Below are 24,281 nucleotides of genomic sequence, written 5' to 3' on the forward strand. Positions count from 1 at the left end.
TTTCAAAACTTTACGAAAAAAATGCAAGATATCTCAGGAAAAGGCAAGAAAAATCTCAAAGACATGTTTTGTTTATTTGATAAACTATTAGTAAACACTGGATCCCGGTATTTCGTCGGCGAGAGTGTTGCGTCAAATCGCGTCATCGGCCGCGCTCAGAACGAGGGCGTCTCGGTCGCCATCGGCTGGCGTCGACGCGTCGACTACCACGTGCCCGACGACCACGTGACTGCGTGCCGAGCTGTCAGATGTGCGCGTCCGTAGTGTCATTGTCGCGCACCGATAACAAAGCTGATACGCGCGATTCGCGTCCGTATAAAGAAACACGAAACACGGTGCCGCTGCGCAGTGACCACCTGGACCGTTCCTGCAAATTCCGACGGTCGTACTCTCGAGAGTACGGGGATCACCGACGTCTCGGACGACGCGTCGACGCGGGGCGCACACGCAACGAACACTCGTGAGCAACATGGCGGCGGAGCGTAGCCGCGCGGACTCGTATGTACATCACGATTCATGTTTACGCCCTGTGTCATTGCCCTTCGCGGAAGTGCGGCTTTAATTGAGCGCGAGCGTTTCCATTCGGAGCTCGTGCGCAAAGTCGAGAAACGAGCTCCGTTGCTGCTTTCGACAGATGTGATCGAAGTAATCGGAGCAATCTCTCTTTCTCTCGTGCGTTTACAGCACGAGAGGGATTTCTTTCGAAATCACATCGGCCTCAGGCGAGCGTGCACGGATTTCCCAACACGGGCGGTTGGTCGATCGACGCGGAATGCTCGCGCGAATAGGTCGCGGAACGAATTGCAAAATCGCGAATTACGAACTCGCCCGCGTGGCACTTGGCATATATATCGCTCTTTCCCGTTTGGTGTTCGTTTTCCCTCCGCCGACCTAGCCTGGCCGGATTTTGAGGTTATACGTGCGGTTAGACATATCCGCGCTCCGTTAGGATCGCGTTGACCCTTGGACTCTCTGATAACAGTACTCGTGCGAGATGTAACGAATGGGTTGGGCTGGGACTATGCTACAAAGGCCTCGCGGCCACCTAACAACGTCGCGTGTAGTAGGTCAAAATAATTGAAGGTCTCCTCACGTTGATTGATTCACCCTCGCGGCAGCGGTACCGGCAAACTGCTATACAGCGCAACCCTCAATTACTTTTGCCTATTACACGTTCCGTTTTCATAAGGAAAAATAAGATTTGACGACGCAAAAGCGTACTGCCGACGGACGTGACGCGTCTTTATTCCCCCCCCTCCCCCCGTAGAGTGCGGCAGCTCTTCGTAGAAAACACGGCCGCGCTTTAAAGAAGGTTTCTAGGTTGCCCGACTTGCATGCGGCATTTAATGACGCGTTGTTTACGTTTGCATTGTTCGTAATTATGCTAAGCACGTGGTCGGCCGTTTCGCGCGAGCGAGCGACGCGGAAAGCGGCGACCTCTCTTAAAAATACACACGGCTCTCTTTTTGCATTCTTTACATAACGGTTTCCGCGAAATCAGCTTGTTTAACTTTCCTGCGGATTATTTATAGACGCGGCCACCGATTCGTACGAACGCGATCTCGCGTCTCGTTTTCAAAAGAGCGACACGGAGTCGAAATTTCGCGATCAGAGCAGCGTCGTCGGAACCTTTTATCCTTGCGCGGTTTCTTTCCTTTCTTTCTGCCTGTCCAGTAATGTTGATACATGGTGATTGGATATCGACCTGCAGCGTTCCAAAATTTTGGAGTAGAAAGCGAGGACTCGCCTCTGCTCCAGTCTGTTTCCCGATGACGTAACTGGAGTAGAACGAGGTTCAAGGTACTATCTAACTTGTTTCTTTCTGCGGCTGCAGTCATGTGATATTATGTATGTACGTCATATCGCACTTAACGATAAACGAAACGGCGCGGCGGCGGGTCGTTATCGGCGCTGTTTGCAGGCCCCTAAATTTCGAGCCGTGTTTTTTCAATGCCGGCGCTTTACGTAACGTGAAGCTGGCGCGTTCGTCTGTCCTTTTCGTCGATAAACAATGCTGTTATTTGCACGACGCGTGATAAGAGTAACGATTATAACGTAGCCAAAAGTTACAAGATTATTGCAGCGTCTAGCGTAGACTAAATCGGCATCGTAAGGGGAAACGACGTAATCTTTCTTAGATAACCATGCTAATTTTTCCCCTTTAGTTGGAAAGATGACGTAACGCCTTGTGTGTAAAATAATACGACGTTACATTTCGGGACACAAAAATTCTTGATACGACTTGTCATCGCGCTGATTATTCAGCTGCGTAAATCTTTCGCGCGCCGATTTACTTTATGTTTTGAGAAGTTCGTATCAAACGCGACTGCTCGATATTGCGACGCGAATTTTTATTTACGCAGCTTGTCAGACGGAACGGAGTTATTAAGGAGATACGATCGAAAAATCAAAATGCTTCAATCTGTGATAAAAAATGATAAAGCGTATTATTTAAAATGAAACTAATATTATAAAATTGTATTGAATTTATAAAAATAAAGATATATTAAAATTTAAAATTGATTTATCGCAATGCTGGAAAAAATAATTAGTTGAAATAGAGCCTAGAGATAGAAACAATATTTATATACATTTACTAAAAATTAGATGTTTTATGACATTTTAATATATCATGAATAAATAATTCAAACAAATAAAATTATAAAAAGAAAAGATTGGCTACGAGACGACTAGATTTTTTGTGATATTTTTAACTTAATTGAACTGCTTACTTTAAATAAATATTTCAATAATTATATGAATAATTAGAGCAAATCTATTTAGATGTTCTTGCAAAAATTCAACTTTAATCACCAAGATTTTTGTATCCATTCTTACAAGTAAAAAGTTAATTAATGTACATTTATAATTAAAGATTAAATATGACTTTTTATGAATTAAAGAAATATAATGTGAAATTTGGCAATACAATTAAAAAATTGATTTAAAAGTGTTATAAAGATATTAAAAACTAATTTGTCATAAGTTTTCAGGCACAATTCAAGCATTTTATTATGCAGTAAGCATTCAAGGTTAGTTGTAGTCTAATTGTACAGTCACATCCGGCAAAATTAAGAATGTGCATGAACACAATATGTAAAATTAACATCTATATTAATGGTTGTTAGAAACATTTCATTAATTTAATTTTATATACTAGACTGTCTGGACTATTGAAACCAATAGTCATCTCATGGAACATAATACATACTAAAAATTTAAAACTTGTTTTGTTCTCAATAGTATAAGTCACTTTTTGTTGAGAATGTATCGATTATACATCCTTAATCGGCGTACAACTGTGGACTTGTAATTGTTGTGTTTGAAATGCTTTACTTCGCGAGCGTGTTTGCGTTGGGAATCTTCGTGTCGGGCGTGTTTCACGACGGCGTATTTCACGTACGCAAGTCGAGGAAAGTTGGCGACAGTATTTACGCATAAAACCAGTAAAAGACACCGATCGTACATTTGACCGACGATGCTTTCACTGCTTTTGTGATTAAAAAACTTATCATTCAATGTCAAGTAGCATTCTCTCTCTCTCACTTTTCCTCTTTCTCTTTATATCTTATTTAAATCGTATTTATAATTCTAACAGAGATAAAGACAATCGAGCAACTTTTTAAAGAAACTCATTATTATGTACTCAATAAAAGAATTTATACTCTCAAAGAATATTATAAAATTGTAAAAAAGTCAAAATAATCGAATTTTTGTTTTAACCTAATATTTTCGGTTGAAGATTGAATTACTATTTAGAATGTATTTTGAATAAATTTGCTTCTGGTAAATTTATAATAGATTTGTAATAGATTTGACGTATGGATTTATAAAATAGTTGCACAGAAAAAAGATAGTATCAAATCAACAATCATATTTTTGTATACAAGCAAGAATATAAAATATTCTTGAAAGAATTTGATAATCTTAAACAGACATACAAACTTGCTTAGGTACATGGAGAAACAAAATTTTTCATGTATGAAACAAATTTCTTCATATAAGCAAGTTAAGTCTGTTTAAGATTATCAAATTCTTTCAAGATTTTATACACTCTTGTTTATACATGAGAATATGATTGTTGATTTAATATTAATTTTTTTTCTGTATGTGTACACAGAAAAAAAATTATTATTAGATCAACAATCATTGTTTCATATATTATATAATATAAACAAGAATATAAATCTTCTTCGAAAAATTTATAATCGTAAACAGACACGATTTGCTTACACGAAGAGAAAAATTTTCTTGACGTAAAGAAAGTATGTCTGTTTAAGATTATAAATTCTTTCAAGAAGATTTTATATTCTTGCTTATATATTATGAAACAAAGATTGTTGATTTGATACTAAATTTTTTTCTGTGTAGATATGTGAAATAAGAAATATCCACTTAGGTTTACAACATGTATTTTTCTGTATGCACACAGAAGTTTGTATGTAAATATTACCTATTTCAAATAAATGATAAGTGTATTTTAAGATTCCATTATCAACAAAATATTCTTTGCAAAGATAACGGTTACTTACAAGAAAAAGACTAAGAATTGAGTAATCGCTATTCTTAGTGCGACGATAAAGTTTTCCGCGTGTATCATATTCGCGTAAAGAAAAAGTCCATTTCATAACATTGAATTGAAAAAGCGTATGTCATTGCATACACGTGCATAACTTTTCCTTCTCTCCTCCCTCTCTCCCTCTGTTTTTCTCTCTCTCTCACTTCGGTTGTCACTGCCAAGTTAAATATAATTTTTGAATAGACATTAAAAGTGACGCGCGATCCTGCGCGGCTAAATTAGTATACGCACGGAATTTAGGAAAGCTTAAACGCGGCAGCGGGGCGGCCACGGGGTTGCGAAGGGTTAAGTATAGCGTGCGGTGTACACATTACCGCGCGTGTATCTCGTTAGCGGCACTCCGAGTTTCCTGTGCTCGCCGTCACGCGTTTCGTCTCGAGAGGATATATAGTAGAACAAGAATTGTGTCAGTCAAGAGACGCGAGTCGTCCAATGACACGGCTTAAAATACAAACCGAATACGTATACGCGAGGCCGCACGAAACTGCACTTCTCTCCTTCTCTCTCTCGCTCCCTCGTGAGAATAAGCGTCGCGTCTCGAGTGTTCTATTTATGCTCGTGCTGTGTAATTACTAGCCACCGAATATCGAGCACGTCGTCTTACAACGTGCGATCTTATTGCAGGCGTCACGAAGAGCCTCCGTTCTTTCATCACCCGATCCTCGAAACACGATCCTCAGGTCCCTTAACGCCGATATAAATTTTGCCTCGAAACATTCGAAAGTAATATAAATTGTTATTAAAATTTTTAATTAAGTACAAGAGTAATATATCTTAAAAAAAAAAAATAAAAAAAATTCTAGTAGCCGAGATAGACGTTTCAGACTACACCTGTTTTATTGTTTTTGAACACATGAATATGCTAATTAAAAGTAGTGTGGCCACCGGCCGTTTTTTCCTACGCTCCTTTTCACCTTTTCGCGCGTCCGCTCGCTTTTATCCGCAGTTTATTCAAATCAAAGCCATAACAAATTCGCGCGACGAAGGTCTCGAGAAACGCGCGACATCGGCGCGTTTAATTCATTCGTATGTAAGGCGCTTTGTACGTCGATTCTGTTTTATTGTGTGTTCGCTTTCAAGTTTTTTTTTTATCATGGATTTTCTTGTGCACATACGATTACGCTTTATTATTTCCGTGATGTAACTCTTATGAATCACCTAAATATTAGTGTTCTAAGGCCGCGCTGCAAAAGTAGAGGCACTGACGAGTTAAACGGGCAGAGCAAAACGAGCGTGCGGCTACTTTCTTTTTAGAAAGTTTTAGTGATATTATCGCAAGCAAAGTAATTATTTGCGAACAGCGTATCGTAACGTCATGATTCTATTCAATGCTTTCGCGTTAGCTTTGTTCATGATTTTCAATATATCACGAGCTCAGAATTCAGGTTAAAGTTTCAATAGGAAATTGGAACAATTCTTATTTCTCATTAACATAATCGACAAGAGACAATCGTTTCATCTCTCCTCCACAATGCCGCAATTCGCTAATGCAAGAGTCGTAATTTTAGGTGCGACAGACCACATTTTTGGCGGAACGGCGAGACCCTTAAAGTGCCCACGTCCCTTTTTCGCAATAATCGCCAGCGACTCATCTCACGTCTCCGAGCGAACAATGAAATTACCGCCCCGGGCACTTTCGTCGTTCTTCAAGGTGGCGTGGACGTTCCCTTCAACGACACGGACATAAATTGGCCCTTCAGACAGGTGCGTACTTACATGCTATTGTGTCATACCCTTTCTTAGATCGAAAATGTAATCGACTCGGGTGTTGCAAAACGCCAACACGCGCAAGGTTTAAATTTTTCAGACGAATCGCGTGAACAGTTTCTTAATTTAAGAAAAAATGTTATTGTACCTCAGTGTTTGTTTTAAAAAATACAGTGGAATTTCGAATCTTAATTTTAAAATACAAATTTAGATGTAGTCTATGAAATTCGAAACAATATTTTTCATTAATAATTTTACTCGTAATTAAAAGAATAAATTATCATATTATATGGACTTTATATCATTATTGACAATCATTAGATGTTGGACTCGTATCGTAGTATTTTATTTTACTTTAAGAAAACAGTGCAATTTCGAATCTTAATTTTTAAATGCAGACTTACAATTAGATGCAGTTTATAAAATCCGACAGTACTGGAAACTTTTTTTTTACTCGTAAGAGAATAATTTATCATATTACTGGACTTTACATCATCGTCCACAATCATTAGACGTTAGACTCGCGTAAATCGCGATCAAAGAAGAGATGGTTTTTCCTTGCCGTGATCTCTCAGAAACACCGTGTAAAAAGCAAAGTCCGCGATCGCGACTGACGAGGGAATTCCGAAGATTCAACCGCAATTACGTGGTCTGACTTTTATGGTTGTTTGTCGTACGTCCCTGCCGAACTAATGACCGTGAAGACAATTGAACTTCGCTGCAAAGTATTCGCAGCTCCGCATCGATGTGAGAAAGTTAATTAAACTTATTTCGACAAGGGTGATCGCAAAGCCACGCGAAATACAATTTACCGAACTCGAATTGTTTATCGCCATATGGCTGCGACTGGTGTGAAGGCACATTGATAAATTAGTCATCGGTAAGATTGGAATGATGATGATACATACCTGCGAAAGTTTATGGCATGTTGGTTTTAATTAACATGTTAAAGCTGCGCGAAAATACATGAACATTCGAATATAATTATAAAAGAGAAAAATTATACTTTTTTATTATTAGAGTATGTTTGTGTTACATTAAAACGTAACACGGAGCGGACAACATACCAAGGAAAATAAGTGCGATAATAAAATCAATTAAATGCGAGAAGTGTTTTCATTGCCTCGCGCTAACTCATCGTTGGTAATTCATTATAGTATAATTTTTTTTAGAATTCTCTTCACTCGCGCAGCCTGGCTGATATCAGATAATTTTACAAGATGTGAAAACCAAACATTATCTCGCGTGTTTTATCTAGCGTGATAAGTATCGTGGAGCTCTTAGTAAAATAAAACTGTGTAAACGCGTACGACTTTGCTCTACAACGTGATATTTTACTTTGGCTGCTATCTGCTGTATATGTACAATGCAGTCACCTGCCTTCTTGTATCTCCGCTGAACTCTCACATTTTCTGGGATTAATTTAATTTCCGTAGTAACAGTACCGTGGCGATAATAATGCAACGGATCAGAATGGCGTGGAAAATATCTGTCGAGAGGAGGGAGGGGAGTAGCTCTGTTTGGAAGTTTATGAACTCTCGCTTCACTTGAGTAACCAACCGCTCCACCGGACTATTCTGGTGGCTGGAGTTCCGCTGCATTTACAGCGCTGAAAACACGTTCTCGTCAAAGCGCGAGTCGCCGAAAATCGACGAGCGACGATCCGGTCGAGACACGCTCCTGGCGCGCAGACGGACGATCTGGCAGATTGCCTTTAAAACCCGCTTTACTAGAACTGAGGTACCGTTCGGACGGCGCTCTCTACAAAAACACACGGCCGCTCGTTCATCCGTCCGTGCTCCAAAGTCGCTCGTACGCGCGCTTTGTTTAGCGATTTGACCGTGAATTTTTCAGTGAGCCGCGAAGCAAAATTTTATTCCCTCTACTCCCGGCAGAGCTACTAAAATCTCATTTATCCACATTAAACACGAGGAAAGTTGCTGAATGCATGGCTATTTTCTAAAGCGTACCCATTCAATGTTTTAATAAGCAACATTTATTGATAAAAGTAAAAAAATAAATAAGAAATAAGTAATATAGACAGAAGTTTAACGAGTTTCATTTTGTTTTGTGCATCTCTCTTTTCAACCTCTGTCAACTTGTACTTAAATAATTTTACGAGGGAATACGAGCGCGAACAAATTTTTGCCGAGCACACACATGCCAGGTGCATATGTTAAAATATATTCTGTGCTCTCATGTGAATTGGATATATGGTGGAACCCGAGCCGATTGTATTCTACGCTCAGCGAGCGATCTTTGTGTGTATACAGGTGGTGCAAACAGCTTACACTGCTCAGAATTTGTTCATTGAGATTACAGCCATTGTTAGCCTCAGTTAATCTGAGAATAACGCTATTTCAATGATTTTCGACACTTGGTGTGTAACTTGCTCTTTACCTCACAAACCGCTATGGAATTCACGAGGCTGCGTTCAGTTACTTAGTTGCGTTTAGTTACTATGCAGCCGCGCGTTTCAATTTTAATCTAACGTGTATGTGTTGCATTCAATGTTTATCATGAATTGACAATCACACGCATTTAGCATAAACGCGGCTACACAATTCGCGGTCCAAATTGCTTCTCGAGAATCGGTTTGCTTTACTAAATTCGTACGGTAAATTCGTACGGTAAATTTTCGTATACGGCGCGGAGAAAAAATGGAAATTTTTAACGTAACAAAGTCAAATCACAGATAGTATCTCGGTGGCTTGAGGCGGTGGCGCGCAAAAGAAAAACAGAACTCATTGTTAAGCGAAGCAAATTCTCGAGAAGAGAGAGCACTCGATCGCGACTGAAGGATTCGCTTCCTGTTTCAGTTTTATCGGTTATAACGTTTTTTTTTTTTTTTACTGCGCTGTGATCTTTAGCGTAAACGTTATCTCGAGATGCTCCAGACCAGCTCGAATTTGTGCTACGCTTGCGTCATTGTTGATCCTCCCAGACGACGCGACGTTTGCGTCGAGTTTATGAGCTTAGAGAGAAATGTACCTCCATCCGCTCGCTCTCGAGTTTCAGTAGCTTTAACGGAGATGTGTAATTTGTAATTTTATTTCAAGAAAGAAATAATACTCGACGACGGAGATTGAAAATAGGGCAACGCGGCGGGTCTGGCGAAATCTTTTTGTAGAAAAAAAAGTCGATGGGAATAAGATTTGTTGTTGGGTCCGCGGCTGGTACATCCGGTGCTACTGCGGAGCATCATGTATGCATGCAATCAAGATGGTGTTCCAGTTTCTAATTTGGCGAATAGCGGACCGCTCGTTTCTTTTGTGCGCGGCGCTCGCTCCGTTCACTCGACAGTTAAAACGACGTACTCGTGCTGAATTCGATATCGCGATGCTATTGTTGCGCGATGTTGCGATCAATACGGGACCCTTTTGTCGCCGGATTTTTTTTTAATGCAGCTATGCATTAATCCGTCGCCGTCTTCGCCGTCGTCGTCGTAATTCTCAATGCGTTTCTGGCTTCCCGCCCGGTACATGCGCCATTCTCTTGGCGAGCCAGCGATAATAATGATAATACTTCTTGAATAATTCAGTGAATTAAAATAATACCCTAATAAAAAAAAAAACTTTAGCGAGAAAAAAAAGATTTTGATTCGATGATTTTGATTATTATATTTCAAGGTATATTTCAAGGTACGAGGAAGATCCGCGAATAAAGTGCACAAAAATCGTTCGTTAACGCCCTGTATGAAAGCAGCTGCGGTAAGGCAATAGATTTTATCCCTGCTAGTATGCTTGCGAGATACACGCGGTATATCGTGCGGCTGTATATATCTATATACATATATATACAGAACTTCTTTAAGATAATACCTGCTGGCTGCGCCGAGAGCGCGTTGACCTGATGGCTGATCGTTCTCAAGATGCTCTCTCACTCACTCTCGTCTTCCGTCTCTCTCTCTCTCTCTCTCTCTCTCTCTCTCTCTCTCTCAGCATCGAACGGAAATGAGAGCCCGAGAGCGGCCAGGCGACGGAGCGAGTGAGATGGCCCAGCTCTTGAACCCAAACACAACAAGGCGCAACGCGTTACGACTCGCACGGGCTTGCTCGGCTCATTTCTCATCGCTTCACCCTTGGAATTCCGATCTGCCGGATTTTTCGGAACTCACGGCGACGACGACGACGGCAACGGCGGCGGCGATGCTGCTTCCGCCAATGTCGCTAAAGATGCAATATTATAGCATCAGGTATATGTAGTAGATATCCATTCTCTCTTCGCGACTGCACCTGCCGCGTTTCTTTTTTCTCTCTCTCTCTCTTTTCCCCATCTCCACGTGCGAGCGCACACCTCTTTCGTTTTAACCCTGAATTATTCTATTTGCTCAACAGCCCATTACCGTTGATAATCAGCGAAATTTCATTCAGAGAAATCTCACTTGTAAATAAACATACCATCTAGATAAATTTTAAGTAGAGGAAGTGGAATGTTACTTTTATTAATAAATTAAATGTAATTAGTTTAGGCCAGCTATAATCAGCTAGCAACGTGAGACAGAAGGGATTGGTCAAACTGAAAACGAGACATGTCATTTTAACGATTCCGAGATAAATAATGTTGGCCGTTTCTCGGTATGAACCCGCTCTCTCCTTTTTTCTTTTACTCATGCCTAGTTCCTCCGTTAAGTCCACGAACAAAAAACTTTTTGACCTGAATGTTCCGGGAAAGTTTGAACGTTCATGCCATAAAAAAAGTGGGAAGATCTTCGAGGATGCGCCTTTACGCATCCGATGCGATCGCGGCGATTTGACTGATAAAAACGGCACCGAACGATGGAAACCAGGAACGGCATTTCCGCTTCGGCCATCACGGGCTAAGGGGAAGCGCCGAGGAGGCCTCGCCTCGCGCGCGCGCGCGCGCTCGGACACACTCGCGTGATCCTGTTTCCTGTACAAGCTTTTTCGAAGCCTCCGAGGAGAGAATTCAAGAGCCCGGCCGGGCGTGAGATCGCCGCGGAGAATCGGCTGCAGTATTTTTATCGCGTTCAAGACGGAATAAAAAAAAAGGGAGAGGGGGGAAGAAAGGATCACAAAAGAGTCGGCGATATTGAAAGCAGAGAGAAATTCCGTTCGCCGTAATTGGCGATCCGTATCCGTATCGTCCGTAAAGGTGAGCAACGCGACGCGACGGACGCGCCAGGACTTGGTTTCGCACGACTGCGAAACTACTCGTCTATCAGGAGTTGAGAGAAGAGCCTCCTTGACAACCGGGACTCCGACGGCTGTACCTGGGCATCGGCTCGAGCTCGATGACGTGGCCCTCCCTCCTCTCCCCGGTATACGATATCAACGTATCTTCTCGAACACACGGTCGGCGTGCGCCGCCGAGGCGGCATCGATTTCTCACGTAATATCGCGTGATGACCTATTTGCACGAGGAAGTCGGGGTGGAATAAATACCGCGACATTCGATTTCGAGAATGGAGCTCGCCTCCGAGAACGAGAACGCCGCGCCGCGCCGCACCGTTGCCCGCCGCTGCCGGCGCCGCCGCACCGCCTGGAAATAGTCGTAAATATCGTGCCTGGGACGTTCCCCGAGTCCTCATCGAACGCCGGCCGTTCTTCACCTCGATTATGCAAGCGGCTATCGATTTTGCAATAGAAGGAGAAACGTTCATCGCGTATACCTATGTATCTTTTGCATTTTTCATTATCCCATTATTATTCCCATTTACCACCTTATTTACGCTTCGTAATTTTTATGTAATGCGACGTTTCCACGTTTGTATACGATATATCGTGACGAAAGAGAATTTGTACGTTAGACATTGGTAATACACTTTCATACGTGGACACTATTTCTAGAGTTAGTTATTTAAAGAGACGTCGAGCCCCTATTATTACGTTCTTCTTCCAGCCCCTCTATTATTCAACGTTGCTATTGCGACTTCCGTACTCTTTCGCGACTCGTACATAGTTTTGTTTGTTCTCTTTATCAGGAGTCGTTCTTTCAATGGTGCTTCGGCGTGGAGGAGCCAGACTGCTACGGCGCTCTCGACCTCGCCACCGGTGCCTCGACCCTCTTCGTGCCGAGGTTACCGCCCGAGTATGCGATTTGGGAGGGCAAGCTTTATACCCTGGACGACTTCAAGAAACGCTACGGCGTGGACGAGACTCATTACACCGACGAGATCGCGGACGTGCTGAAGGAAAAGCGAGCGCAGCTCTTGCTCACGCTGGTAAGTCGCGCCTGGGAACAGATGGACCCTCGGCTGCTTTCTTGTCTGCCTTCTCCCTAGATAGGGAGTAAGAGAGTACTCAGCCTGGAGACAGTCGGAATTTGAGGATCGCAACGATTTTACGATATCGATTACACAATCTTTCCTCAATCTTTTTGATTAAAATTACTTGTTCCTCGCTGATGACGCGCGACACGGTCGTGATATGAAATAAAGGGAGAGCGGATCGCGAGGATATCGAAGAGATCCCCAGGTTGAGCACCCTCTCCTCCACGTGCATGTGTGCGTCCCGCAATAAGGCGATCCACTGCGGCATGCCTCGTGACGTTTACCTTCGCCTCCTTCGCGACTGTCTGCCTCTACAATGTGTCGAGAAAGTTGCGTCGGTCTGGTTTTGCGAGACTCCGCCTGCATTAAAATGCAATGACTCCCGGACTCCCTCTCCTCTGCCAAACATTCGATGAATACGTTGAACCGCATGTGAATTTTTGTCGCATTGTCACCTCCAATTAGAGGCTCGTCCCGGAGATCGCACCTCGTTCGCACGAGGCGGCGCGGCGCGGCGCGGCGCGGAGCGGCGCATTTGTCACGATTCGCGGCGAATGTTTGCCGAGTCGGGGGCATCGCGCTTGACGTCGCCTCTGCCTGGGATGACTTACCAGTCCTGTTCTCCTCTGTGTATAGCGCGCTGCACAGATGGGAGTTGCAAAAATCCCGCCGTATAATACCCCCCGTGCGAAGTACCGCGTGCATGAGCGCGCGCGTTTAAATGTCGCCCTGTTGCTACGCGGATTAGAATTACGGTGGATTTAGCAGAATCCCAGAATGCATTCCTTACGCCTGGCTCTACGCGACGCGACGCGACGCGACGCGCTCAAGCTCGTCTGCCAAGTAGCCCGTATGCATGCAGATACATCGCACTTATTACTTTTTTTTTTGCCGTTCCTCTCGGGAGAAAAACGGAGGGTTGGGGGAAAACGGACAGATTCATTGCTGTGTTTGGAGCTCCCATATTTATTTTCTGTTTCTCCTGCAGCTTGTTTTTGTACGTCAGGACTCTGATTTAAGTCGGTTTATTCTCGGTCCATTTTATATAGTTTAGAAAATCGCGATAGAGAATATAAATAGCGGCCGCAGCGTAGCCGAAGACGCGCGGTTTTATGAAAGAAGAAACGATAGCGCGTGTAACACTTTTACCTTGCTGAAGCCCGATGACACGCTAAGCGCACGAGATGAGACCATAATAACATGGAATATTTGTTCCATTCGCGACCTCGTGTCTGTAACCTGACGACAAGCGCAACCGATTCTCGGCGATTTGCATAGCTTCGCTCGTGACACCGATATCGCGATTCGCGCGCACTCGTCCCTCGGAAAACTCGTCGTTGAAAAACACGAGCGATAAATTCTTCAACCGGTCGCTTATCTAACAACCAACAATTTGTCCCTATAACCGCGGTGCATCAATGACAACGTAAGTGGGTGACCGCGAGTATTACGGACGACCCGAACCGTACAAGCACCTACATTACGTGGAACGCTTATCTGATAGCGCCATGCCGCAAATAGATTTCGTGTCACGGAGTCCAGAAGATACGACCGGCCTCGATTGCAATCGGCAATGCGGAGAATACTCAATTTTCAGCAAACCGTACTAAACCTTTTAGTATTCTTGGTACACAGGTTGTATAGATAATTGATATCGTTAATAACAAGTCGATCGTAAAAATCGGCGCTTTATTCCAGAAAGTAATTTTCTAAGATCGCAAGATAGGGACTGTTATAAAGTTTGTGTATCTAATTCAGTCACAGTCACACACATACGTATTGACGTTTCCCGTTAGCTGATATCTATCCTTTATATCTTCATCTTTGTAGAAGTATAGTTGTTTCAATAGAACGAGAAAGAGAGAGGGAATATTCTACAAGGAGATATTCTAGTCCGAATAATAGAACGTTCGAATAGCAGGGCGTTCAAATAGAGTAGATTATTTCGACAATGGCGGTTTTCGGACAATGGGATATGTTTGTGTATTGATCGTATTCAAAAAAAACTCCTACATATTATGATTCTTATATATCTAAATCTACAAATATATTTAAAATCTAAAAAATATACAGATATGTGTTAGATATTTTAAATTCTTTAAATTACAAATTCTGAGTTTACTTTTTTTTGTCCACATAGAAAAAAATATTCTCCTTTTGTAAATACCTTCATTTTCGCAATATTAAATATTGATATGAGATTATACAGCGTTAAACGGACATAACTTACTTATATGAAGAATTCTGTACATTGCAGTTTCAAAAAAATATATATTCTCGTTATTCAATAACAATTTTCATGAATTTAGAGGAAAACTATAACAGAAAATCTTTAAACTAAAAATAAGAATTTTTTAATATGTACTGTTATTATTAAAACAATCATATTGTGCTTTTCAGATGATTTTTACTGAAATTTAAGATGTAAAATTTTTTTAAAGAAGATTAAATTACGTATAAACAAATTTATCATTATTTCATATAAAACTAAGAATATAATCATATAATGAATTAGTTTTAATTTGATATTAATATTTGATACTGTTTTTTCTATATACAAAATTTTCCAAGATCATAAGATTGATTTTTTTATGATGTTGCGTATCTAATTCTGCTACAGTTGCACATACGTATCGACGTTTTCCGTTAACTGTTATTTTTAGAAATTGTCTTCCAAGTTTTATTAAGAAAGTTTTGGCTATACAGTACGAGTTAAAAGTTATGAAAATTAAAAAATTGGTGGCTTTTTAGATTTATTCCTTTGTGTCCTAATCACCGACAAAAAATTTTGATCCCAAATTTTGGTCCAACCAGCTACAAAGAAGAAAACATCAAAAAATTGATTTATAATGGTTTTTACAGCAAAGTGATCATATGTTGCTACAGTTGTAAATAAATAATTTTTAAACGAGTAGTAGATCTAAATGAATTTTTGCACGAATATTTATTAAAATTTATTAATATATTTATTAATATATGTTATTAATATATGTAAAAATTTTGTTTCAGCCCGTAATACTACTTTCTCAGCTAATTTGTAAATAAATGCAACATGTATCGTAATTTTATATAATAATTAAGAGTAATAAACAAAAAATTCAATAAGAGAATTGTGTTCCAATTTTACACAAACAGAGAGCAATCTATGAAATCTGTTTTTATATTTTGGTTTTGTTTTGAGAGAGAGAGATACGACACATAAATCCAACTTTCGCGATAATAGATATTGCGATGTAATAGTTTACGATGGCTGCACGATTATCAGTATTGATGAAAAACATCGACTCTCTCGGGAAATATAAAGTTTAGAGATGCGGATTTATATACCAAATGCATTACATCTTTATGGCAATTTCGCGATTTCCGTCGTGATGCAAGCGACCTGTGCATCGCGATAATAAAGACATTCGTTAAATTCGCGGAACTAGTTTTGCTAATATACTGGTTACGCGGGAATACGCAATTTAAGCCAATTTGGGGCAATTCAGAGTATTTTGTGATTCCCGCGGTGCGCATTAAGCGATTTCAGAGACATTGCGTGGTTTACGTGAAACCAGGAAACTCTCACAGAGGCCCCGTGCGCGGCAAAAACCTGGCGTTTTCCAGGAATCGTAACGCGCGATTATCGGCCGACTTGCTCATTGAGCCGTATGTTGTGTTTATATAGCGTACGTTACTCGTCCCGTCGGGCAAATTCACATAGGAGCTGTCAGTGTTTGTCCCAGCGCGGCCGGGATCGATCGAAAGCGCCAAGCTCGCAGATGTCATTAATGCACCACAATAGCCGCGAGACAGGTCATTTAAACTATTGTCGATATCGCTGTCCATATCGAAAATCGATTCGCTCTCACTCTACGAATTCTTCGAAACTTGGTGAAACGACAGGAACGGCCGGCTGGTCGTTATATCAGCCGGCACCGATGAAGAGAAGTGTCTAATATCGAGACTATCTTCGGCGCGAGGACTCGAGTTTTGTTATTTCTACTATTTACCCGGACCCGTCTCCAGACTGGTCTGCGTGTTAGCACATGGACGCTGAGTAGTTTCTAGCAGTGCCACGTAGACTCCGTGGCCTTGAATCTTCCCCCTATTTTCTGTGTCGGCTCAATAAATCGAATTGCCGCGAAACTCCGCTGAGAAAGATCAATATTTAATGACTTCGCGGGGAGTGTTATTTTGCTGAAACGCGCGGGAACGGCGGGCATGAATAAGAGATGAAGCAACGCACGGTATTTGGCGCAGGCAATCGCGACGGTCGTGCATTATTTCGAAATGCGTGAGAGAACAAAGCGTTCGACGCACGTAAGATCGGGATTGAACTCCTTTGCACAAGACATTTCGACATTTCGCGTCATTTGACACTGCATGATCAAATTTAGATAGGTAAAGAGTTTTAATAACTTTACAAAACCTGGTTATTTTTAATATTTTCTGCTCTCTCTCTCTCTCTCTCTTTCTCTCTCTCTGAAGATATAAACTCGTAATCTTTTCGAAATAATTCTTCTAACGTCGAGCAAATAGTCTCTATGTCTATTGATTCGTTATTTAAGAGTTGAAAACTGAGCCGATCTGCGCTTTGTTAAATATAATCCTGACGCAACATCTCATGTAACCGAGAGAGAGAGAGAACTTTTTTTACATTTATTTCAAAGAATTGTGGCTTAATCTTTGGTCTGGTTTATTTTTAAAGATTAACGTAACATTTGCACAATGTAAGATACGCGAAATCTGATGTTGCGACACGGTTATGTTATCTCGCATAATTTTAATGTTTCCGTTTTAATTGTAAGTATAATAAATTACGCATTATGCGATTGACATATTTGCTTTGGATACAGTAATAAGATGAAAATATGCGATAACAAATGACTGTTTTATTCTTGTCAAATTGTTAATATGAAATTATCCTTGCGCTTTAAGCATTAATTATACCCGCTAAATGTTGTTTGCAAACAATGCTCGGCGAGCCGATTAGCATTTGACAATGCGATATTCATGCGTGACAAAGCTCATTTAATGGCTGATAAATACGAATGGAAACAAAATGATTCATGCCGTTCGGAATAGCATTATCACATCGGCGTGTTTATCGCGCACGTGTATACTAGTCACCATATGTAAAAGAGCCGTGACAAAATGCCGAATTTTGATCTTTAAATCTAAACAAAGTACAGAATCGCCTCTTCGTCGTGAAAACTGCTGGTCGTTAAAATTAGCAAGAGCTCGTCAAAATTAAGCTTGATATACGCGCGCGATTTATTATATACGTGCACACGGGGGCTCGTTAAAATTCCTACCTCCGGCTACGGAGGGTCTTGTCGACGCGCATGTAGCCGCGTTCGATCGATATCGGTTTAGAAATTTATGATTGCCGATAGACTGCGAGATACGTGGTATCTGCATGGCAAATGAGACAAGTTTGGGAACTGTACGGGCACAGGGCGTTACATCATGATCCCCGGTGGTGGTCGAACGCAAGATTAAAGCCGAGGCTCGTTCGTGCGCCCGGCAGAAATAGGCACACGGTTATAATCGACGACGGCCGAGTCACAATGCAACCTTTCATGCCTAGCAGTAGCATCATGGGTACCGAGGCGTCCCTACGAGAATACAGTTGCACGCGCGTGTGCCACGGAATAAAATATCTAATTATAGAAACAGATGGCGGAGGTTGCCGCGATTGTGACCTTTGTAAAATGCATTATATATTAAAAAAAAAAAAAAAAATATCATTTGAAGCTCGCCGATATCGATTCAGGAAAAGTTGGAAAACCATTTAACGTAAATAAATTTCAACGGCGTGATAAATTTTTATTTCCATCGCACGCCGCGCGATATCGCGAATCGTCGCGTTATCAAGTACTGCAATGTTACACGTGTAATTGCACGTTTAATCCATCGTGGTCTGGTAAAGTAAACAGCCCGTTGTCGCAGTAACTTTATATATACTAGTTCTCAGGATACGGTTAAACGTTTGTGTCTCTCACAGATCAGCCGCACGGTCGGCGGTGCCGTTCGCGACTCTAATTATGATTACATTGCAAACATAGTATTGCTACCGCATATTTTTATGCGCTACGTCGCGCGGCTTTTCGCAATATCCGATACGACAAATGCTGACGGGCACACTCGCGGCGCGGTACTTGCTATTTAACCGACTGTGCATTTTTATTTCTCCAGTGAAAAACGATTAGCTGCTCTCTAATATCGCAAGCGTGCGCAAAAAGTGCGCTCGCTAACTAGCGTCATTACACAGGTGCACAATTTGACATGCACCATGCGAAAATCGGTTTTGCGCAAGGGACTGTTACATACGCGAAATGTGGCGAACATAAGAAATTTCAAATTACGTACATTGACAATTTTTCAGAATCTTATTTAAAACGATTTTATATTATACGTATAATTAATATTGTTTTTCTATATGTATATTAAAATCTTACGTAGCAATAATTATGTTGTAATTAAAAGTTGTTAATTTTGTTTCGACAATTCGATTCGATATCGGAAAAACCTTGATACACACATTTTTATTATTTTTATAAACGAATAAAATTTATTTTGAAATTATCACAACGAGGAAACTGATATTTCAGACTCGAGTATTACGCGGAGCTGCTATAATGTTAAGAATAGCGATTTATCGCTTAATTAATACATGACGCATTAAGAATTTATGCGAACGTTATCGTACGGCCGAAACACGTAACGTTATCACGCACGTATCCTTCCGCGAGCATAGAAATCGATGGCACAGAAACGTTTGTTTCGCTTCCGACCGGATGAGGACTGCTTTCTCTATTCTTGACTCGAATCCGAATTACGTAAGGCTTGCTTTTACTTTGACCCGCACGATATCCCGCTCGCTCGCGCACGTCGTCGCACGTCGCTGCGCTGCCCAAACCGCCCGATTACACGATGATATCGTTCCTTTTCTTTCCTTTGCGCATTGCAGAGTGGCAGAAACAGCGATAGCGGATTGCTGGCGCGCGAGGCGACTTTCGACGGTATCGACAAGTAAGTATGACAATGAGAATCACGGTTAAAATAGAAACACGAACGACTTAATTACGAATTTTCTTGTCGTAGATTCACGGTGAATAATGATTTCTTGTATCCGGAAATATGCGAGTGGTAAGTATATTCATTTTATTTTGTTCAGATAAATAAATTTTGCTGCAGCGGACGATAGCAAACGAACTTTGCGTAGACGCGGATGTCGAATAACGCATTTGGAATATTTACAATATAATTAATGTATACGTATTATTAAAGTAAAAAATCACATTGAGTTACTATATAATAGTTAAAAGAACGGAGTTTAGTTTTTGTTATTTATATCGCACATCGATGCGCCTCAAAGAATCAGTGTCGCCATCGGCTGGTCGGCTCGTGGAATCATACTCGTACGCCACATCGGTACATCTTCTGACAACTTTTTATTGGGTTATGAACGTACATCGACTATTTTAAATTTTACATTTAATTTGCCGCGTGTGAAAGTACAATTATAATAATCTAAATAATTAAAGTTCTCTCCCCACTTACATTTTGCAATCGTAATGTTTTAACGTCCCACAAGCATGAAGATTGGAAAGAAGAAAATATCAGTCCTATCAGTCCTTCGACGTCTTTTAAGTGAATTATAATATTGAATATGTAAGGCTCGTAATGTAACGCGGAAAGGTAAAAAGAGGAATGCTTTATTAAGAAATGCGACGTGTTCTGACTGCATTTGCAATTGCTATTACAGATGATAGCCTCGAGCGGGGGGAATTTTTCTGCGAGGGTATTCGCACGGCCGTTCAGTCTGATTTGTAAATTTAAAAAGAGATGGTTCGAATCAAGCGCGCGCGATCACGGCGGGACGCAGTTGACTCAGACGAATATCTTCGTGCAAGAAGGCGCGTGCATACGAGAAGTTCCCTTGATAGTCAAGAGGATCACCAACATCGACGCTCTCCTCGATAAGCCAATCCTCGATAAGCCAATCCGGAGGAGCGTTAAATCGTCCAATAAAAATAAGAAATCCGCGATAATTCCTAAGGAGAATGCCCCTTATTCCATTGGCACGATTGGCGCGATGAAGAACGGCCCTTTAAAGCATACTATCAGCATAGAGACCGACGAAGGTACAGCGATACTTTATTGCTCCGATATCGAGCGTTTGAAAAATACGGACGTGGAACAGGTTCTGAATGCGATAAACTCGGGGAACGCGGGCAAAGGAGTTTATTCCCTGTTGGAGAATAGGATCGCCGACGAGATAAATTGTCGAATAGCGCTTCAAAGTTTGAGAAAGATGATAGAATTGGAAAGCGGGTGGCATCGATACCGGAAGACATCGTCGAACGCTCAATCTTCCGCGGAGGTCATCAATAGAAACGTCATTTTGCAGCAACTTGTAAATCTGATTGCCAAAAGCCAAGATAGCGAGACGATATTACAAGGACTAAAGGCACTGAAGAGAGACCGATCTAATCCTTCGGCAAATGTTTATAAAGACCGGATATGCAACGAAGTCATGATTAAAGCCACGGACGGCGAGCTCACCGTGTCGCAATTAATCAGAGCGGTAAAAATCTTGGCCAATTACGGAAACTCCAAGTACAGAAACTGCATCGACACGTTGTGGGTAGGTTTGGCGTGCAGGGAACAGGATATTAAACCAGATCTACTGGTTCCATTATTCAGATCACTGAAATACTTCCAACGAAGTAAGAGCATGGTGCAGATCATTTTGGAAAAGAAACTGTCGGAGCAGTGGTTGAAGTTGACCGGCTCGCAGATAGCCAGTATACTGAATTGTCTTCAAGGGATGGAGTCCTCGAAGGGATGTCTGTCGAGCGCCAGTAAGTGGGCAAGCGTGAGCATGACCACTTCCAAAGAGAAAGACTTCGTCAATTTTATTGGAGGTTTGCACACGAAGAAATACGTCGACGAGAATATAGAACAGGCGTTGGCGAGATATGTAACGGCCAAAGGTACCGAGATGAAGAATCCTAATTTAATCGCCTCTATCACGAATTACTGTAAAGATCTACGAGTTAGAAATCCATATATTCTTGCGGAATGTGGAAAATATTTTATAAGACAAGGAATGGAAATTCCGCCTACGTTGTTGTCCCCCATTCTCACACCATTCGGATTGCTGAATCTACAACCACCGGATTCGAGCGAGTTTTGGAAGACGTTCGACGAGGTGATGTCCGTGAGATTCTCAGATTTGAAGCTGAACGACGCCTTGGACATTTTTCTCTCCTGCACGTATCTCGAGAGATATCCCATTAAGCTTTTAGACAAAGTTTTCAGTTCGTACCTTATGAATAGGTTGCAAACGCAAAGAGACGCGCCTATTGTCAATCGATTGAAAGATAAATTGAAATTATTCGACGCGGCCATGTCGTTAGAATGCAAAGACTATCGTGGGAGCCCGATCAATTTAGACAGAAACACAAAGTCGTTAGGCTTGGACATGAGAATTAGGGGTATTGTTAATCAAATATACAAACCACTGGCGCACTTGGTAGGCGGCGAGCACAAGTTGAGCAGAAGCGTGGTTTTAAGCAAGTTGCCCCTCATAAATTTCTATATTTTAGATGTTCTGATACACCCGCTTTTAAAGTCTACACCGGTTTTCAACTTAAATCTGCATAAAAAAAGAAACGTCAATACCGCGATTCTAATCTACTTGCCCGAATACTATTGCTGGAACACGCGGCTGCTAACGGGACCGCAGGTGATGAGGAAACGTCAAGTTAGGAAATTGGGTTTCCGAGTTGCATGTCTAGATTACGCGAAACTGGCAGAACTCGTAGATCATGACGACAAATTGCTGTCTTATCTGTCGCAAAGTCTGGATATCGCCGAAGATGCTTTATAAATTGTTCCGCGTAGGATATACGTATTTTACGAATGTGCAAATTTACGAATGAAGCTGCAGTGAAACGCAATTGTAATTACATATTCCTTTAATAAATAGTAAAGCATTGTACTCTAAATGGAATAAACGTATACAAAAAATTTATAGCTATTTTTGTAAGGCATAGTCTTTGTAAATTCTTCTTTTTGTTTCATACAGCCGGGTGATAAAGTCTCCTGAAGAAATTGAGGTATTGCGGTATGTGTGCAAGATAAGTTCGGAGGCGCACAAGACCATAATGCGCTCTATGTGCCCTGGGATTTCGGAATACAAAGCAGAAGCCTCGTTTTTACATTACATATACTCCGTGGGAGGGTGCAGGCACGTGTCTTACACGTGTATTTGTGGATCCGGACATAATTCCTCTATATTGCACTACGGTCACGCCGGTGCGCCGAATAATAAGGTCATACAGGATGGAGATATGTGGTAAGATTTCAGCTCGTGAAATATTCGTTGCTGAAATATTCATTACAGTCTGCTTTCATACATATACAATATTGCGTGTTGCAACGTTTGCGTAACACCCTCTCTCTGTCATACAGCTTGTTCGACATGGGAGGCAATTACTGCGGGTACGCGGCCGACATCACGTGTAGTTTCCCGGCCAATGGTAAATTCACCGAGGATCAAAAGTTGATTTACAACGCGGTGCTGAAGGCGCGCGACGCGGTGATTGCGGCTGCGAAACCGGGAGTCGCCTGGACGGACATGCATTTTTTGGCGAACAGGGTCATGTTGACGTCGCTGAAGGAAGACGGACTGCTGGTAGGCGACGTCGATGATATGATAAAAGCGGGTCTGAACGAGGTGTTCCAGCCTCACGGGCTGGGCCACTTGCTGGGACTGGATGTGCACGACGTCGGTGGTTATCTGCCTGGTTGTCCTGAACGTTCGAAGGACGCGGGAGTGAGAAAGCTGAGAACCGCGCGGACATTGCTCGCCGGAATGGTTCTCACAGTGGAGCCAGGCTGTTACTTTGTAGACTGCGTAAGTGTAGCAAAGATAATTGGCGAATAGTTTTTATACGGAAGAGAACCAGTTCTTTCGAGTGTTTACATGGAATAATTTTCCTTACAGCTACTCGATGCAGCTCTCGCCGATCCAAACCAGTCGAAATTCCTCGTGCCAGAAGAGCTAAAGAGGTTCCGCGGTTTTGGCGGCGTCAGGATTGAGGATGATGTTCTTATAACGGAAACCGGAGTGGAAAATATGACGGAAGTTCCTCGCACGTAAGCATCCTTTCTGCGTATATTTATGTACTGTCAATATTGAAAACTATTTTACAATTTTATATTTCAGAGTCGAAGAAATAGAGAGCTTTATGCTGAATTGATTAATCAAGAAGGATTCGCAGAAATATATCGGAGGAAATCCTTTTGCAGGATAAATGAACAGAAAGTTGAGCAAGTCGCTTATTATTAATACATATTAACTGCATAAATGCAATTGTGATAATAAGTTACATTTATATAATTTCTTACGAGATGCAAAACTGTATATATATATATATGCGATATATATTTGTAACGATCATCATTTATACATAAACATAACGAATAAAGCAGACGCCATAAAGTAACGTTATACCGCGATGATTATGATACATTGTTACATCAATATTTCGATGGCTATTTTGTAAGAAAGAATTTTTAAACCCACGCGCCCGCACGTGTAGGACTTTCTATGATAATGACTTAGGCCAAGACAGGTTGATTTAAGATCATCGGCAAAAGTCATTTATTTTCCCGAATGACATCTATTTCGGACCCTAGCCTTGGCGACTTCTAACGGCGGAATTGAAAACAGTTTCAACTTGGAGAGATGCGTCACGAATCGGG

The 24,281-nt window shown here is 41.5% G+C and overlaps 1 protein-coding gene across 2 annotated transcripts; it reads left to right on the top strand.

Moving 5' to 3' along the window:
* Nucleotides 1–228: 228 nt before the first annotated feature.
* On the top strand, nucleotides 229–24,027 carry LOC105205350 (xaa-Pro dipeptidase). Of its 2 annotated transcripts, XM_011174706.3 has the most exons (9): nucleotides 229–498; nucleotides 6,088–6,283; nucleotides 12,231–12,470; nucleotides 19,474–19,535; nucleotides 19,608–19,652; nucleotides 22,600–22,869; nucleotides 22,986–23,430; nucleotides 23,521–23,672; nucleotides 23,743–24,027. In XM_011174706.3, exons 1-9 carry the CDS (start codon nucleotides 470–472, stop codon nucleotides 23,774–23,776), a joined length of 1,473 nt encoding a protein of 490 aa, XP_011173008.2. In that variant the 5' UTR covers nucleotides 229–469; the 3' UTR covers nucleotides 23,777–24,027. The 2 variants fall into 2 exon arrangements, 1 of the variants encoding a protein (XP_011173008.2); XR_005574421.1 differs by lacking the exons at nucleotides 229–498; nucleotides 6,088–6,283; nucleotides 12,231–12,470; ... (3 more) ...; nucleotides 23,521–23,672; nucleotides 23,743–24,027 and adding an exon at nucleotides 19,662–22,473 and having other exon boundaries at nucleotides 22,600–22,800.
* The last annotated feature ends 254 nt before the right edge of the window (nucleotides 24,028–24,281 follow it).

The sequence above is a fragment of the Solenopsis invicta genome, chromosome 3 (assembly GCF_016802725.1).
Source record: "Solenopsis invicta isolate M01_SB chromosome 3, UNIL_Sinv_3.0, whole genome shotgun sequence".
Lineage (NCBI taxonomy): Eukaryota > Metazoa > Arthropoda > Insecta > Hymenoptera > Formicidae > Solenopsis > Solenopsis invicta.